At 52.2% G+C, this 17925-nt stretch overlaps 1 protein-coding gene and 1 long non-coding RNA gene across 2 annotated transcripts; both read left to right on the top strand.

Moving 5' to 3' along the window:
- Nucleotides 1–1278: 1278 nt before the first annotated feature.
- LOC117438622 (hydrocephalus-inducing protein homolog) lies at nucleotides 1279–12492 on the top strand (the record flags this gene model as incomplete). Its single annotated transcript, XM_034074073.1, has 7 exons — nucleotides 1279–1371; nucleotides 2553–2672; nucleotides 6512–6646; nucleotides 7197–7396; nucleotides 9141–9265; nucleotides 10736–10937; nucleotides 12429–12492. Coding segments are annotated over exons 1-7 (939 nt in total), but the record flags the coding sequence as incomplete, so codon positions are not given.
- Nucleotides 12493–12546: 54 nt separating this feature from the next.
- On the top strand, nucleotides 12547–17411 carry LOC117438624 (uncharacterized). The gene is made up of 3 exons (XR_004550920.1): nucleotides 12547–12600; nucleotides 16138–16237; nucleotides 17319–17411. It is a non-coding gene; the product is annotated as an uncharacterized lncRNA (long non-coding RNA).
- The last annotated feature ends 514 nt before the right edge of the window (nucleotides 17412–17925 follow it).

Consider the following 17925-nt stretch of genomic DNA (forward strand, 5'->3'; position numbering starts at 1 on the left):
TGTGGGGGTGACAACAGGATTCATTTCAAGTGAAGTGAAATCACAGTTTGGAGAATTGGGACGAATGAGGCAGTTAAGAGCCGGTAATAAACCCTGAAATCAGATGAATGTTGGATCATCCCCATGAGGTTTCTCCCCTGACAAGCAGTTCTCTCCAGCTTTAAAGGCCAGCTCTTGCTGCAGCAGGTCCTCCTGAGCAGAGGCAGTGCAGAGCTCTGGTGTTTGGTGCAAGAACAAAAGGAACCGGTAGCCTTGTTTCCTGAAGCTGCCAAGGGCCCAGCACCACAAACACCGTTTGTGCCGTGCTGTAGCTGTCCTTGGGCGTAAAGGCATGAAGTGATGCCTTGCGTGCAGGGTGTGGGGGAGAGTCGAGGGGCAGGGAATGGCCATCTTTGCCTAGGTGCTGTCTTGCTGTGTAGAGCAAGTGCACACAACAGAGGTGCTGTGGAACACAGGGAAGCAGGAGCGAATATCCTCCTGGATTTTCTTTAGATTTGTGGTAATTGCTCCTGTGCCTTTGATGGTTTCCTGCTTCTTTCCTGCTGTGGCAGCCTGGAATGCCTGTAGGGAGCCTCGAGTTTGGGTGTTACCAAGTGACAATGAGGGCATCCTTCTGCATGGAGAAGTGCTCTTGGGCAGTGGGGTGGTTTTCCTGGCTGGAAGGAGCCATTTTTGCCAGCTAATCTTTGTAACTTCAAGCAGGCAAAGTAGCCTTGAGAAAACTCTGGTTTCTTAACCAGAGTCTTGAGCTCTGTGCTGAGTTAGTTAGAAACATCAGCAGGCTCCTTGCAGAAAGGGTGAGAAGTGCCAGCAGCCCCTGGTGTGTCTCCGTGGCTGGTGGACTGCACCCAGAGCAAAGGCTGTTTTGGCTCAGGGGCTGTCTGTTGTGGGGTTTTACGTCTATGAATGGAGCCTAATGTGGTCTAATGATGAAGTGAGGGTGGGGAGGCCCTGCGTTCTGTGCTTAGGAAGGATGCCAGAGGCTGGAGACACGGCTGTGTCCTTTGGGCTTGTGCCAGGAATGGCGAGGCCCTGGCACAGATTGCCCAGAGAAGCTGTGGCTGCCCATCCCTGGCAGTGTTCAAGGCCAGGTCGGATGGGCCTTGGAGCAGCTGCTCTAGTGGAGGGTGTCTGTGGCCCTGGCAGGGGTTGGGAGTGGGTGAGTTTTAAGGGCCCTTCCTAAGGTTGTGGGTTCCAGGCTTCCATGGGTGTGGGGTTTTAAGGTTCTGGGGTTTGTGGATTGTCCAATTGTTGCTTCTTCCAGGTGAGCTCTGCGACATGGCCAGTGGCAAGACCCCCCGGCCCATGAGGTCCTCCAGAAGGGCGGATGGATTCCAGAGCAGAGTGGTAGCATCTCGTAATCCCAAGCTGGTCAGAGAGGCACAAGAGTCTCTCAGCAGCAAGCAAGGCTGGCGAGGCCTCGGGAGATGAGGCGGCCCCGGACTGCCCAGCTTCGGGACATGGGTGAAGTCTGCCATCAAAGGTAGCGTTTCCCTGGCCTTTTCCTTGCTGTTTGACGTGCTATTTGAAGAGGGCACGTGCTTGTGGCTGACTTGCCTCCAGCTCACCCAAGCAGCTTGATGATTAGGTCCTTGTTGTCATTTCCTACTGGTGGCGGTGGAGTTCTTTCTGCTGGGGGAAAGGCAAAACGTGTGTTTGCAGTGAGCCATTGAAGTCCTGATCTGCAGGAAGCCAATGGAACCTGTGCTGCAGTTGGTGGGTTTTGCTGGAGTTGAGCTACCGTTGCTAAAGCTACTGGGGGTAGGGCTGGGGCAGGACACAAGGGCAGGAGCTGCTGTTTCTCACCCTGCTGTTCAAAGAGCCACCTCTGGCTTTGTTGTAGTCAACTGCCACGTGCTTGGGGTCACAGGACTCCCTCAATGGTGGCAGTGATAGAATACAGTGAAGCAGCAACTTTAAAGCTCCTGGGGAAACGGGATACGAATTGCAGCCTAGCTCAGGTTGCCCAGTAATGCTGGGGAAAGAGCTGAACTTCATCCCCATCCAGCATTCACCTCATTTATCTGTTTCCCAACTGCCCTGTTACTTTCTTGTTGGCCTTTCCTCCCTGGTACTGGTGTCTTCCGCCTGGTTTCTCGGCTCTCCATCAAAAAAAGATATGTGGGATGTGTGGGACTCAGTGTTGCTGTCCCAGAGGGAAGTTCACCTGCAACTTGTTTCCTGTGGAGGCTCATGGAAACTGCTGGGTTTTGCTTGCTCCCTGAGTGCTGGTGGCTGTTCCAGCAAGTGTCTGGAGTTGAGCGAGCAGCTTAGCAGAGGGCTCTGCTGGAGGTGAGCGCTGCTTTGCCTGTTGGAGAAGGCAACCTGAAGAAAGAGCCTCCAAAAGAGCTTCTTAGCTTGAGGCTGCTCAACATGGTCCAGAACCCTTTGCTGAGCTGAGAGCAAGAGGTGGGTGAGCTGCCATCTCCTAGCGTGAGCTGGCAGATGTAGTCACCAAGAGACTGTATTTACTAGAGATCAGTGTGGGCTCTTCCTTCGTTAATCTTTCTCCCAGCAGCTGAAGCTCTCTCTGCTCTGTCTTGCATCTGCAGTTCTCAGCCGTTGAGCGGGACCAGAGGTCGTTCCAGCCTTTCCCATCCGAGGTGGTGTTTGAGAACTACATTCCCCACCAGTTCTACATAGCGTCGCTAGCTCTGAGGAACAAAGACAGGGTAAGTGCTGGGCTGTGGAGGTTGAGCACTGGGCTGGAGGAGGAGAGCAGTGGAATTCACATGGTGTGCAGCAGAGCAAGTTCCCTGCTGCAGTGCAGCGCATGCAGAATAAAATGTCTCACCAGCGTTATTCTGCAAGATGGGGGAAATGTTCCCATGCTGGGGATTCTGGTTTTGGCCGTTGCACTGGTGGTATCTACCCAAAGGAGCTCTTTGAGCCAGCATGCTTCCCCTTGAAAGCCCTGGACTGATGGGATTGTCGAGGGCTGTGCAGTTCTTGCCTGCTGTCATGCTTCACCTCGAGTGTGCACCGTGTCCTGGTGGCTCTTTGGTCAGTCTTGGTTTTCTGGCAGGCCCTGTTTTCCTCTCTCAGCCTGTTCAGCCACCTGTGTGCAAGTGCCTGTCAAAGCACAGGTCTTGAGTCTTCTCCACTTTGTGCTGGAGTAAGTTGTAACTGCTGGCATTAGCACTGCAGGCTGGGTGTTTTGGAAGAGCAGTGGAACAGGCTGGCTTAGCAGGAGCAGTTAAAGGGGAGGACTTGAGGTGCCGCTTGAAGCTCCTGCTAAGCTCAGTTCAGTTCTGCTGAGGTGTTTCTAAGCCAGCGTGGCTGTGCTTTCCCTTTGGAGAATCCCAGCACAGGCAGGGTAATGTGGTCCTGAAGGTGTCCAGCTTGAACTGGAAAGGTTGTGATCCTTTTGAGATTTCCTGAGAAAATTGAGCAGGGAAAAGCTGAGCGATGTCAGCAATTTTGTTCTGCTCTGCTGTAAAGGGGGAAAAGGAGAACTTTTGAATTTCAGTTGGGGAAACATTTGCTCCAGTGAGACATGTGCCAAGAGCAAGCCGGTGGGAAAAGACAGGAGGCAGGGAAGGGGCTGAGTTCAGCATCCTGTCCCGGAGCACTTTCTTCTGCACAGGGATTCTCTTGCTGCGTAACAGGAAGTGTGCTGGAAGCAGAGAAAAGTCAGAAACAGGCATAATTCCAGATCCTGTTGCGTAAGAAAGAGCAAGATGTGTGTGTGAGAGGAGGGCACGGGGGGAGGTGGAAGTGTGCAGGTGAATTAACCCCCTCCTCAAATCTCCCTGTTGGGAGAATCAAAGGACGGGACAAAAGGAGTGACACTGTTAGGGCTTAATGTGGGGGGAGGAAGAGCAAGAGAAGGCAAAGTATCTCCTGAGATGACAGGTTTTACAGGGGTGTGGTAGAGCATGGAAGACCCTTTGGCAAGGAAGGATGAAGGTGTGGTCCCTCAGGTACTGCCAGAGAGTTCTGTGTCATTCCTGGTGTAGCTTGGCAATACTGGGAAGTTGCAGTGTGGGTACCTATGGCCAAGGGAAACGACTGGTGTGGTTCACAGTGACTTTGGGCAATCTCTGCTGTAGGTGTGCCCTTTGCTTATTATAATGGGCCTCAGTTTCTCTTTTCCTACTGCTCTGCTTCATTCCCGCTGTGTCTTTTGGCTTCAGCTGCTCCCTCAGCCGTGCAGCACCTCAGATGTTTGCCTTTGCCAAGTACCAGCGAAGAGGCAAAAGTGAATTTGCTCTATTTGTTCTTCCCAAGTGGAAAACAACATCTGCATTGATGTTGGTGCCATTCCCAATAAAACGTAATAGACTGGTACAGCTGCAGTTTGGGTTTTATATGCCCTGTGAAGGGGAGGCAGTGTGTACGCTGTTGATTTTACCCAAAATGAATTAGTTTTGAAGCTAGTACGACCTCAGGCATTGGACAGCCCTGGTGTAAAAGGAAGACCAGCTCTAAGGAAAACCCTTGGCATATTGAAATGCACAAAAATAGAGCTGATAATCCCAAGAGAGTTTCTTATGTTGTAATTTTGCTGGGTTTTGGTCATGTCCTGGAGAAAAGGAACATTGTGCCAGGTCTGTCTCATGAGTTTCCCAGATCCCTCTGAATCCTACTGATGTCTCCTGCATGACAGCTGAGGTTGTCTGCTTCCTAAAACTGCAGCTAGCAGCAAAGTGTAAGAGAGGCAAAGTGTAATGGAGCCCAGTAGGTGCTCTGTAAGCAGTCCGATACGGAAGTGCTTCACTATGTGCTTGCTGCTCTTGCCTACTTGCTGTCGAATTGCTTTCCTGTCTTCAGGCTGCTCCTCAGCACCCTCAGAGGTGTCCTGGGTGGCTCTTGCTGAAGATCTTTGCCACCTGGGCTCACGTCCCAAGGGACTTGGTGACCAGAACGTGTGGCTGCTGTGGGAAGAATGGGCTCCTGGAGCTTGCTGCCCCAGGGCATTGCTGGGAGCAAAGGGTGTTTAGAGCATTGAGGGCTGCCTTGGCCATGGGTTCTCAGGCTTGGGTGGGGGGTGCAGAATGAGCCTCCATTTGTTCCAAGCCTCGTGTGCTCATCAGTGGAGCTGCCTGTCATTCAAACTCTCCTTGTTCTACTTTCTGAGCTGACACTGGGTGCTGGGGAGTTGCTGCCTGTGTGCTAGAGAATGCCTGTTTGCTGTCTCTGTGCCTGTGTGTCATGGTTTGAGCATGTTTTTGAGGGTGTTTTTGTTCAAGGTTTTTTCCAGCCAGGGGGAGTCTGGGAGGAAGGAGAGACAGGACACCTGACCCAGGCTAGCCAATGAGGTATTCCATACCATAGCACGTGATGCCCAGGATGCATACTGGGAAAGAGAAGGCTGGAGGGGAGGGCTCTGGAGAAAAATGGAGGAGGGAGCACATGGTGCTCGGCCGGGCAGCGTGGAGTGAGTTATGGGTCGGTGGCTGGTGGGTGTTGTATTCTCTTCACTTGCTGTTTGCTGTATCATTATTATTTGTAGTGGTAAATGGCAGTAGGGGTTTTGTGTTATGCCTTAGCAATTAAACCGTTCTTATCTCAATCCGTGGGGGCTACATTCTTTGGATTCTCCTTCCTAACTCTCCAGGAGTTGGGGGATTTGGTTTAAACCACGACACTGTGGTATCCCAGAGGACAGACACTTGCAGCAGGATGCTTGCAGGAAGGGCTGGCTATGAGGAGGGACAGCCAGAAATGGGGCTCTCCTGCAGCAGCCAGAGGCCTGGCTGCAGTCACCAGGCAGCAAGAGCCTCCAGAGAGCTCAGGGTGGCTTTCAGTAATGAAGTGACACTGTGAGGCAGTGCTGGTCACGTATCTCAAAGCAGAAAGTGCCTTTGAGGACCATAATAGATAGGCACAGGCTGGGGGGGTTGTCTGGCTTTCCATCATACAGGCACATTGGGTATTCTCATCTCTGCAGCAGCCTTTCCTTGTCTTATGGATCTCCCTTGCTGCTTTGCAGCCCCCTGTAAATTCTCTTAGCCATCTGCTTCTTGCTGGGGTTGTTCTTTTGTCTTCCTGTGCTCGTCCTTTTGCTCTTGAGGTAAGCTTTTCTTCTCAGGAAGGCCAGAGTGTCTGTGATCTCCTTCTCTTTCCAGCCCACCCCCATGACTAGCACCGCAGCTTGAAAAGCCCACTCCAGCTTGGTGTGTGTGTCAGAAGTGACTTTCTTCCCCCCGTATAACCCACGCTGGTTTGCCTTCAGATAATAGATTCCTCCTCCAGAGGCATGATCGCATGGATGTGTGCAGGCAGAAACAAGCGTGTTCTTTGGGCCTGTTGAATACGCAGATGACCTGAGGTTCTGCATCTCCTTCCTGCTTCCTTCACAGCAGGACATGTTGTTCCTACTGCCTCTGTCCTGCAGGTCTGTAGCTGAGCAGAAGGGATTCAAGTCCAGCCTTGTGTGTTCCGTGCGTGTACCTTCAGAGCTAAAAGTGTTTTGGGAAGGTGGTAAGGAGGCTGTCACGGGGCCTGTCCTGGTCCCTTCTCAAGTTTCCCCAAGTGACAAAATCATAGTTGTGTGTCTTTCGTGCAGGTTCCTCGTCTGCTGAACGTCATCCTGGGGAACTCTCCTTACTTTGAGTTGATCAGCCCGAGTGATGAGGACTATAAGGTAGCCCCGGGCACGTCTTCAACCTACCGCATCCTTTTCCGACCTGATGAGAACAAGGTGAGAGTGGAGGTCCTGAGAGATGACGCCTTGAGGGGAAGGTGAACCTGCAGGGCTGGATTCCAAAGCAGGCATCTGGTGTGGGTTTTGAAGAAGTGTCCTGGGTTCAGTGGGGTTGCACTGGATCTAGACCTGGGGGAGACTCTTTGCTGGTGCTGAAGGTTGTGCTCCCATAGGCTGGAGGCTCTTGCCTCTTTCAGGCTCTTTTGTCCTTCAGTGGTGGAATATTTAATGGAATGTCCGTTGGCTTGAGGGCTGAGAGTCTGCTGCCTGTGCATGGCCTTTTACTCATCTTGTGTTTGCTGCTTAAATGTAGTTGAATAGTCTGTCCTATCCTCAAGCAGCATGCCTCTAGAAAACTACAGAGGATCTGCCCCATGGTCCCTGGCTGCCCCTGCTTGTGAAATAATCTGTAATGAAAGGCCATGAAGGTAAAAAGTGCGAGTACATTATCGAATGCTACTGTGAGAGTCACAGAAACCAGCAGCAGTTCTTCTGGCACAGGCATGGTGCTAAAGGCACTGTGCTGAGCTTGTTTCTTTCCCTGCAGGATTATTTTGAGGAGCTTATCATCATCACAGAGAGGGAGAAGTTCTTTGTGCCTATCCGAGCCATAGGTGCCCGAGCCAGCCTGGACTTCCCTGAGCAGCTGAACTTCTCCGAGTGTCCAGTCAGGTTCAGCACCCAGAAGACTCTGCTGGTGCGCAACGTGGGGAAGCGGGAGGCTTGCTACAGCATCACCACTCTGAGGTAAAGGAGCTCATCTCTTGTGCAAAACGCTGTTGCGTGCTTACGGAGTTGTAAACAGTGAGAAAAAGGAGGCAGAGCATCTGAGGTGTTGGACATGGGCAGGACACGTGGGGTTTGCCATTGCTTACGGTGCTTTGAGAAAGCTCTGCAAGCAAGTTTTACAGTGCAGTGGTGTCTCCAAGGCAGCATCTTGCAAATCTGATGCTGTTGGATTGGAAGAGCCAAGGTAGGAAGGCAGCTGGAGTGCTGCAGAAGGTGCTGTGTGGCAGAGGACAGCTCGAGGGGCTCAGGTCACGGAGCCCAAAGGCAGCATCAAGAAATGGGCAAGCAATGAGCTGGTGAGAGGCACTGAGGAGTTGATCAGCAGCTATGTCTATATTAGCAAGCAGAGATCATAGATGAAAGCAATTGCTCTGGAGGCCCTGGCAATAAGAGTGTGTGGTCCAGGGCCTTTGTTTTCCCGTGGGCTTGCTCTGGGACCAAATATGCCTAAGCAGAATGAGCTCTGAAGTGGAGAGGAGCAGGCGGTGGCTTCAGAAGTGGACTACCAGAAAGCTAAGGAGGGAGCAGGTGAAAGATGCTCCAAGTGCCTGGTGCATTTGCAAAGGGTTGGGGGCCTTTTCTCCTGGAGCTGTCTCTCTCCCACATTTCCTGGAGAGGGCTCAGGTAGCTGAGTAGCTGGTTTGCACCCTTGTGGTCACAAATAACCTTCTGAAATGGTTCCATACCACTAAGAACCAAGTACACCCGGTCTCTGGAGGCCACAAGGTCACGGTAGTCTGGTGGTCCCGTCATCAAATGCCTGAGGTGAACTGTGTTGCAGACAGCCTGTCCTGTTCCTGTTGGTCTCAGAAGCCAGTCACTGGTTTTCCAGTTTGCTGCACTGGAGAGGGGAATGTGTTTGTGACACTGCATCCGCAAGGCAGGCGGTTCAGTTGGCTGGGAGTTGAGAGTTGCTTGGTCCCAGAGGTCTCAGTGCAGGAGCTGAGGTTAAGAACGCACCAAAGACCTGCTGCGTCTCAGTTGGTGCACCTGAGCTGCTTCAGTTTCTTCTCCAGGAAACGGGATTCAGAAGACTTTCAACTTGTCTCCTGTGAAACACGAGGGTCTGAGAGGAGCTTCTGCCAAAGGCTGGCAAGGCTGTTTAAGCAGGCTGCTAGGGTGCTCTTTAAGCAGGCTGCTGCTTTTCCCTGTGGAGCTCCATGGGCAGGAACTTGTAAATCACTGTACAGTTTACTTCTGGGATTTCCAGGCCTAGTTGTCACCACCACAATAAGTACCCAGTGAAGTCTAGCATCTATTTGCAATGCACTTGCCAACTACTCTATTGGGTGACAGAGCATGTGTTGAGAGCTCCTTGACAAGGGTTTTAAGAGTTCCCGAACTTCAGCAATGAACTATTTCAGTCCTGATTTGCAATAAAGAAATGGGAAGCATTACAAAAGTTTAAGTGAGCTACACAAAAACCGTAGAATTGTGAGTAACTGGATGGCAGAGGTGAAGAGCTGAGAACTGTGTGCAGAGGATGGGGGGCTGAGGTCATGTTATACCACGGGATCCTCTGCAGGGTTCTTCTGCATGGGATTCTTCAGCAGGGAGAGTCACCCGCTCTGTTTCTGATCCTGGATGCTCTGGTTTTCTTGTACCGCCTGTGGTTTGCTTGCTCCTTGCTTGCACAAGAGAGCTGAAGTGAACTAGACTGCAAAGTTAACGGAGGACCCAGATCTCTCTCTTTGTGTTGCAGCCCTTTCTCTGTGGATCCCTCCATTGGGACTCTTGGCGTTGGAGAAGCGATGCAAGTCACGGTGGAATTTCACCCACCAAAGACCGGTGTTTATACAAGTCCCATGATTGTTCACTATGACACAGGTAAGTGCTTGGTGCACCCTCGGTGTGTCCTTCCAAAGAGAGCAGTGTCTGCCATCATTGTCTGATGGCTTCATTGTCCTGTTGAATCCCTTCTGCAAGACTCCTTCACGCTGGGTAGAGCAAAGCTTCCATGCTGGCTGCCAGATATTGCTGTGCTGGAATATTTCAGCCTGTAACAAGGCAGCAGATCTTCCTAAGCACAGTGCACAGGGGGCGATGGGGAATATTCTGGGTGCTCCGTTGGGGAAGAAGGCGTAGCAAGGAGCCTGATTGAAAAGGAGATGGCTTTTAACGTGCAAGAGAGCTGTCTGAAGAGCCTACAACTTGTCACATAGAGCTCTCCTGACTGGTCATTGCTTTTCATCCCGATGTGTTGTGTTACAGTTCCTGGCAAGGCCTTTGAGGTAGAGACCCTCTTCTTGTGATGTGATGCATGTGTACAGTGGGTGCTCTGCCGAGAGCTGGGCCACGCTGAGGTCTTGTGACTGTGAGGAGCAGTAAGTGTGGCAGCAGTAGCCATTAGGGTGCTCTGAGCTTTGCTGTAGCCTGGGAGTGATTCTGTTGAAACCCCCTTGTGAGCAGCAGTTATTTAATGGTGAGGTTTAGGAAGAAGCTGCTGCTAGGGCTGGAGTCAGTAATGTGAGGGTGTAATGATGTCTGAAGGTAGGTGGTGAACAGCACCTTGGAGAAACCCTTGGGAATGGCTGTGCTGCTGTGCGTGTTGCTCCGATGCTGGAAGTCTCCAGCTTTCCAGCGGACACTTACCCTAGTGAAGGGACTCACTTCTCCAGTGGTGAAGTGGTAACAGCAGCACGTTTGACAAGGAAGAATGTGCTGGCAGTGGTGAGGCACTTGGCTGTGAGAGCAGCAGGAGCAAAAGAAGGAGTTGGCAGATGGATCCGAGGGCCCCATAGCACCCTGTTGAGTGCAGAGCTCAGCACAGAAGCTGCTTTGTACTTGCCATTGTTCTTTCTGCCCTTGTCCATTTCATTTCAAATGCTCCCGCTTGGTTTCTGAGATGAGAGCTATGGCCAATATTTGAGGAGCAGGAGATGAGGATGACACGAGAGTGGGGGCATCTCCTGCCTGCAGGAGAGCCTGGGCAAGCCATGACTGAGGTGGGCTCCTCAGCGTCACTGAGTGACTTGGGTGTAGAATTCCCTATGACCTGAGTGGGATGGCAGCCCAAAGGGCACCCGGGCACATCTGCAAAGTCTCACTGTAAATGCTGTCACCTTGGGGATAATTCTCCACGAACACCCCCCAAAATAAGGTGCCTAAGGTGGTGCCAGGACATCCTCATGCCATCTCATGTGCAGCTGTCAGGATACGATAAATGTCCTGATGTGGGGAACTGCTGATGCAGCTCAGAACTGCAGCTCTTTCTCCTGTTGCCTGCAGATTGCCCTGTTCCTTGTACTTCCATCAGCAAGTGAGATGAGCCAAGACTTTGCCTTTGCTTTGTTCCAGGTGAAGATGTTCACAAAAGCCTCTGTGGAACAGCTGTAAATGCTGACATCAGGCTTGACAAGAGCTCCTTGACAGTTGAGAAGACTTCCCTCACGCTGTCAAAGCAAAGTTCCCTGGTCATCCACAACCAGAGTGGCATCACGGCCCACTTCCAGTGGAAGCGTTTTGTTGATGAGGAAGAGGAGGAGCGGCAGAAGCTGAGGTTTGTTTGAGAGATTCCTCCCAGCAAGATAGATGCCCCAGGGGAAAACTAACACACAGCCTCAGAGGGCTCTTGGGGCTTTTGAAGGGATTAGGGCAGACAGAGCCATGCACAGTGTGGAGCTTAACCCTTGCCATTCCAGTCCCACCCGTGCTACAGCTGAGGATGATGTTTTGGGGAGAGAAGGTTGATTGCAATCGCTGGCTTGCCTCAGAGGGCAAATTCATGTTTGGGAGCCACAAACTATTGAGTTCAGAGCTGCGTGCACTGCGGAGGGTCCATGAGGCTGAGGCAGGTGTCAGCACTCGGTACCTGGGACTGCACTGAGCAGTAGCACTGAAGAGCTGCAGGTGGCACAACTCTTATGATACTCAAGCAGTTTCTTCTTTGCTAAGGTGTCAGGCTCCTTTTCCAGCCACACGCAGGATACAGTGCTCGGTTGGCCCAGAAGGTGGAGGCCATCCTGCTGTAGGCTGGGGAATTGCCTTCCAGTGTCCTGGTTTCTGGCCCAAGGAGGTGTTTCCGGCCTTGCTCCTCAGCTGGGCAGATGTGGAGGGGGAGGGCTGTGCAGGGAAGGGAGGGCAGCCAGGACTTGGAAGTGCTTTTGGGCTTCAGCAACCTGTGTCCTGGTGGTGAGAGATGGGGCAGGTTCTTCCAAGGGTGCCTCTGGTGAAGCTTTGAAATTGCCATTTCAGGCAGCAGAGAAACACTGACAGCCTGGGGGGATGAACTGGAAATGAGACTTAAAAGCTTCTGTGACTTGGGGAATCCTTGTGCAACTTTTCAGGCTCCCAGTAAGGAGCAGCCACTGTGCAGCACTGCTCCCCTCTCATCTCCTGCTTGTGATCTCTAACCACTAGAATGATTTCTGCTGCAACCAGCAATAAAGGCAGAGGTTAACTGCATTGCAGCTCTGCAGAGGAGGCCAAAATGAGGGAAAAGATGAGGTGGTTCAAGTCTCAGCGTAGGGTTTGCATTCAGAGATGCTGACTTCTTTCCTGGGTGATGCTGGGCAAAGTCCCTTCCTCTCTTGGCACCTCTGTTTTCATGCACAGAAACACATTTGTGTCACTGAAGTGGTGGGATGCCAAACCCATTGGTTTGCTTTGGAAGTGCACCGGGATCCTCTGGCGCAAGGCAGTGCAGATACTGTCTTCTCATCCCTGTGGGTGCAAAAGGGAAGGGGAAAAGTGTGCTGCTGGTAAAGTGCAGCTGAAACCCGGTTGCTTCTCCCCTCCCAGTGCAGGAGGCTTTTTCTTGAGGGCTGCCAGCTTTAAGAAACCTCTGATGAGCTTGTCAGTGAGGAGTAAAACTCGCTGCTGTGCTGGGAATAATGGGATCCATGGGGGAGCCTGTGTCTCAGGGTCAGCCCCGTGCTGAGCTGCTGCTCTTCCTCACCAAGTGCTTTGCTGGTCGTGCACGGACAGGACAGGCTCTGCAAATCTGCTGCTTCTTCAATGATCTCCTTGGTTTGTCTCTCCCATGGCACAGGCTGCAGAGGCAGGAAGAGGACAAGCTGGTTGATGTTCCTAAGGAGCACGGGGTGGTCCCCCCTCTCAGAGAACACCCTTCCCTTCCCATCTGCACCTCCCAGAACCAGGGGACAGAGGTGCAGGGAGACTCCACACCTTTCTGCAGTGATATTTTCACCATTGTGCCCATGGTAAGTGATGGCTGAGAACCTCCCTTCCTGCTCCTCGTCCTTCTCCTCTCTGAATGAGGTCCCTTGGCAGATCCCACGTCAGCTGCTCCATGTGCCAAGAGAGGAGACATCAGGTTTCTGGTGAGGCTGGGGGCGCTTGTTGCAGAAAGCATTTCTGAGCAGCAGCAAGAGCCGACCCCAGGCTGGGCTCTGCTGCAAGGCCTGTGACTCAAGGGCACTTCATGAGTGTCCTCACAGTGTTCAGAGGTATGAGTTATTCTCTGTAAGGACACATTTCCACGTAGCGCATGGGGGTGAAGAAAGGCCACTGGTGCACTGTTAGTTCACATCCTGACCTGCAGAATGAAATGGTCTCCTGTGGAAAGGAGTCCAAATTGAGCCGAAGTTTAATCGGGGGGACAGCAATCCATTCCTAAAACCTGGATGTATACCACATCTGAGTGTCCCTTCCAGTGCCGTCCGTGAGCCTGGACACGAGGCTGGCAGGTTTAAACAAGCTTTTTGAGTTCTACTGCAGATAGGTAGAGAAAACTGCTCACTTTCCTGGTGATGCAAGCAAAACCCCCATGTCCTTCAATCAGCCAGAGCCGTGGCTGTGGGTATTCACATGGTCTGAGCTGAAGAATGGCTGCTGTCTGAGCAGTGCAACATCCCTTCTCATCTTGGAGTGAAGCCTGGAATAATCCCAACCTCTTCTTTCTTTTCCAGTGGGTGAAACTAGTTTATGTTTTGATTTTGTTTTTGAGGAAGGGGCTGCTGTTCTCTTCTTGCTTGCTCCTGCAGCGCATGTAAGGCTGAGAGCCACCAGTGCCAGCACAAGTGCGGTCTCACAGCACTGTAGCTGGCAGCAGCACGATGTGAGCAAGAGACTGTGTCAGAGCAGCCGGGATACTGGGGAGAGTGGGAGCTGCTGAGCTGAGCCTTCAGAGCATCCTGTGGTGTGTGAGCTGGTTCTGGAGTGTGCCCCAGGGCTCCTGCTTCATTCCAGTTGCTGTGTCTCCACAATGAGCTTAAGCTGCTCTTGAGCTCCTGAGGTGCATTAAGGGGAGGTCTGGAATTGTGGCTGAGTCCTGTCCACATCAAGATGTGATGATGTAGAGACGTGAAGTGTAGCTTGGCCCCAAGCTGTGAGTGGAAACCTTTCCTAAATGGCCGTGTTCCTGTTACATGGTTTGCTCTAGGGCTGAATCAAAGCAGGCTCCTACAGGAGTCTCTCCCCTGCTGTCTTGTGCAGCGTTATCAGTCTCTTGATTTCCATGAATTCCATTCTTTATGGAACAATCCTTTTCCCATGGAGAGTCTTGCTCTTGAGCCTGTTAAGTGCTGGGTCAGTTCTCTTGGGATGGAGGCTGTTGTGGTTTAAATCAAGTCTCCCTACTCCCGGAGAGTTAGGAAGAAGAATCTAAAGAATGTAACCCCCACGGATTGAGATAAAAATGGTTTAAACTAAATCTGCACAGTTCCCCCTCTGTTCCGCTTCCCCCCCCCCTCTCCTTCCCACTCCCGGAGGGATGGGAAGGAGAGCTGGAGGGATACAACTCCCACGGATCAAGGTAAAATCAGTCCAGCAATCAAGGTATAACAGAAGTAAACTACCGGTACCAATAACAAATCAAAGTTAGAGGAGACAAAGAGAGAGAGAATATACGATACCACCCGCCGCCACGAGGCCAGCACCCGGAACCCCTTAGCCGGAAACCCCAGCCCGAGCTTCCCCTTCCCTTCCCGAGCTCAGCCCGGCGTGTTAACTCCTTCCCTCCCGGCTAGCTTCCAGTCCCCTCCCCAAGCAGGACGTGCTGTGGTATGGAATACCTCCCCGACTAGCCCAGACCAGGCGCCCTATCTCTCCCTCCTCACTGGCAGAGCATGAGCTACTGCTGAACCCATGACAGAGGCTATGAATGCAAGGCTCCAGTGGGGGTGCTGTATCAGGATTGTTCCTGAGAGCTGTGCTGATCCCTAGAAAAGGAGAGGCTTTAGTGCTAGCCCATAAGCTTGTTCCTCAGGTGCCTTAGAGAAGTCTAATCTGGCAGTGCCTTGGGACCCAGCAGCACCTTGGATGTATGGAGATGTGTCCCTTGTGAGGATCGTGGTGCCTCACTGGATGGCTTCATGGTGCTTGGTGGCCAGCAAGGCATCATCCCTGGCAAGAGGGTGTGTGCTGCACCCTCCTCTGATTAGCTTGTAAAGGAAGCAATGGCACGTGCCCAAAGCTCTAAGCTCCCTCCTGCACTAGTTAAAGAGTGTGTACAGAATGATGGCAGCAGTCAGTGTGGTCTCGGTATGGAGCAAATCATGCCCCCAGGGCCTTGGGCACTCGCAGTAACCCTGCCGGGCTCTCCTTTGCACTCCTCACTGTTTGAGATGCACCTTTGCAGTGTTCTCCAGGTTCTTGCTGAAGCTGTACTTTTTGGTGCAGTGGCAGCTCAGCGTTGTGATGTTGAGTTTGGGTTATCTGGGGCCGGGATCAACTGCAGAGTCAGACAGATGCCTTGAGGCCCTGAGCCAACTCCAGCTGCCCTGGCTAAGGAATGGGGATGCAGGAATGGGAGGAGGCCGGGGCAGCAAGGGCTTTGTGTCATGGGCAGTGTCTCCTGTCCCACATGGGGACTTTGTGCAGGTTTTGAGAAGAATCCAAGTGACTTTACTCTTTCAGAGTTTGCAGTTACTGGCGGTTGGTGTTTGAAAGGGTTCTTCTCTGCCTGTCCTTGCCCGTGTTCTCCTGACTCATAGCAGGTTGTGCATCAGGGAACTACTTGCAGCTGCAGGCCAATAACTTCCCATGTTGTAGCTCTTTAATTTTTGTGGGGCTGTCCTCTAAGCTGTCAGTGCTGTGTCAGTGGCAGAACCGTAGCTAGTAAATACTGATGCTGCAGGAGTGCTGGAGGCTCCAGTCAGTTCAAGGCTCTTCTGGACAAATTCCTGAGAATAGCCAAGAGCAGAGTGGAATCAGAGCCTGGCTGTGCTGATAGAAAAATGACTCTGTTCTTTTTATCTGCTTCCGTGAACTCAATATTGAATTCCTGTAGAGCGTTATTACGGTTGCCAGAGGTGTAGCTACTTACGTCAAGTGTATTTGTAATGCTAGGGGCTGAAGGGCTGTACAAGGTGCCTTTGCTTAAAGCAGTTGGAGGAAGTGAGAGCCTATAGAAACCAGGGGTGCCTGCTGAAATGTGTGACAAGGCTTCCTGGGCCTGAGCACCAGTGCCAGGATCCTGTGGGAGAGCAGCAGAGAGAGAAGACCCTGAGGAAGCAGCAGACAGTTGCAGAAACTGGTAGTGTGGCCCAGACTTAAATCCCTGAGCCAGAGCTCAGTCTCTTCTGAGGGTAACAAAAGCTCCTTCCGGGTGCCAGTAAAGGCGAGGGACTTTGGAAGGTGTTTCTGCAGCTGCTTCCAAGCTCTCCTCTAAATTCTGTTGACAAGTGTTGCTTGCTCCTTGCTCTTTGCTGATGCTCTAAATAAAGGCTTACAGGGCTGTAGTGGCAACAAGAATGTGCTGTTTGAAGATAAATGGTTTGCTGTCACTTCTGTTTCAGGAGGGAGATATCTTGCCAAATTCTTCACTTGAAATCAAGGTGATCTTTAAGCCCAAAGAAGCCAGAGTCTACCAAGAGGCAGCCTACTGTGACATCTCAGGTACAGCTCCTTCCTCCTGCTCCTGTTCCCACAGAGGAGGTACAAACACTCTTCCAGCCCACTGGGATCTCGTGTAGCTCTGGAGGGCTCAAGAGGACAGTGCTGGCACATGCTGCTGTCCCTGCGGTTCCCGATGGTCTCCTGTCTGAGGCCAGGGCTCAGGATGCCTGGCTCTGTCTTCCTGATCCCAGAAGAGACAAAGCAGTGAAGGAATAAGCTTTCCTGGCACGGGTTTGCCAGCATTTGCAACACACACAGCTTTAATGAAGGAGCCCCAAGAGCCTGTAGACCATTTACCTCCAAGATGAGTCTTGGTTGTGTGGCTCTCTCCTCCTCCTGGTGCTGCTCGCCTTGTGTGCAGAGTAGAATGGGATGGCAGTGAGATCTCATCCAAAATTTGAGCCAGGATTCAGGCTTCAGTGGCTGAGAGCAGCTTTCAGACTGAAGATCTTGTGCTCTGTCATCACTAGCAAATCTGAGGGAAAGAAGCCACCCTGGAGTTTGGCTGTAAGCCTTGAGGTCTCGGTTGCCTTTGCACCAGGGGATGTGCACGTTAGCAGTACATGTCTGGCTTATGTGATCTGCTCAGTGAGAGGGCTGGTTTTCCAGGGCTGGAGGGATGAGACAAGGGGTGATGGGTTTGAGCTTAAACAGGGGAGATTTAGTTTAGATATCCAGAAGGAATTGTTTGCTGTGAGAGTGGTGAGGCACTGGAACAGGCTGCCCAAGGAAGTTGCTCCGTCCCTGGCAATGTTCAAGTTCAGGCTGGATGGGACTTGGAGCAGCCTGGTCTAGTGGAAGGTGTCCCTGTCCATGGCAAGGGGCTGGAAGTGGATGATCTTGAGGTCCTTTCCAACGCAAAGCATTCTGTGGTTCTCTGAGACACCATCCCAGGGGGTTGGTTAGAAATGAGAAACCAGCCCCAAGGCTGATCTCCTGAGGGACGAGATGGGTCCCGTATCTTCTCCTGGAGCATCTGGAGGTGGTTCCATGCAGGCCAGGGACCGGCAGCAGCACTGAGACAACCTGGAAAGTGCCGGGTAGCAGAAGGAATTGCGCTCACAGAGATTTCCCTCCACAGGCTGTGAGACCAGGCTGCCCCTGTGCATCAGCGGGGAAGGCGTCGGGCCCCAGGTGGAACTCAGCTGCGACCAGCTGAGCGTCGGGAAGGTGTTTGTTGGCTCAAGCCACAGCTACGGGGTGAGCAGGACGGGTGGCAGGGCATGGGGTGGATCCGGATGGCTCGTGGGCAGCAGTGAGCCTGGTGGAGGTGTTGGATGGGTCTGAATCAGGTTGGTGGTGCTGAGCAGGTCCTTGCCACTGCAGGTCAAGTGGAGTGCTCTGTGTCAGGGGAATAAGGCCAGAGTGGCTCTGTTTGTGTGAAGTTATCCCTGCTTTGCATGAAAAAGCCCTGAGGCAGAACTTGTCCTGTTGTATTTGGCAGCAGCGCTCAGCATCTTCTGCCTTTTACAGATGTTAATTGCTAAAGTAGAAAAGAAGTGAGCCTTCAGTAAGTAAAGAGGATTCTTCATGTATTTCCATGTTGCTTTCTTGCTGCTGCTGCAGGTGCTCCTGCTCAACAGAGGAGTTCCTGAGGCTCCCTTCAGCGTGGTGTATCCGGAGAGAGCTCTGGACTCCTGCTACGAGGTGGCTCTGTGTGGGGAGGCCTCAGGCATCAGCTACCTCCT

This window comes from Melopsittacus undulatus, unplaced genomic scaffold (assembly GCF_012275295.1).
Source record: "Melopsittacus undulatus isolate bMelUnd1 unplaced genomic scaffold, bMelUnd1.mat.Z mat_scaffold_505_arrow_ctg1, whole genome shotgun sequence".
Lineage (NCBI taxonomy): Eukaryota > Metazoa > Chordata > Aves > Psittaciformes > Psittaculidae > Melopsittacus > Melopsittacus undulatus.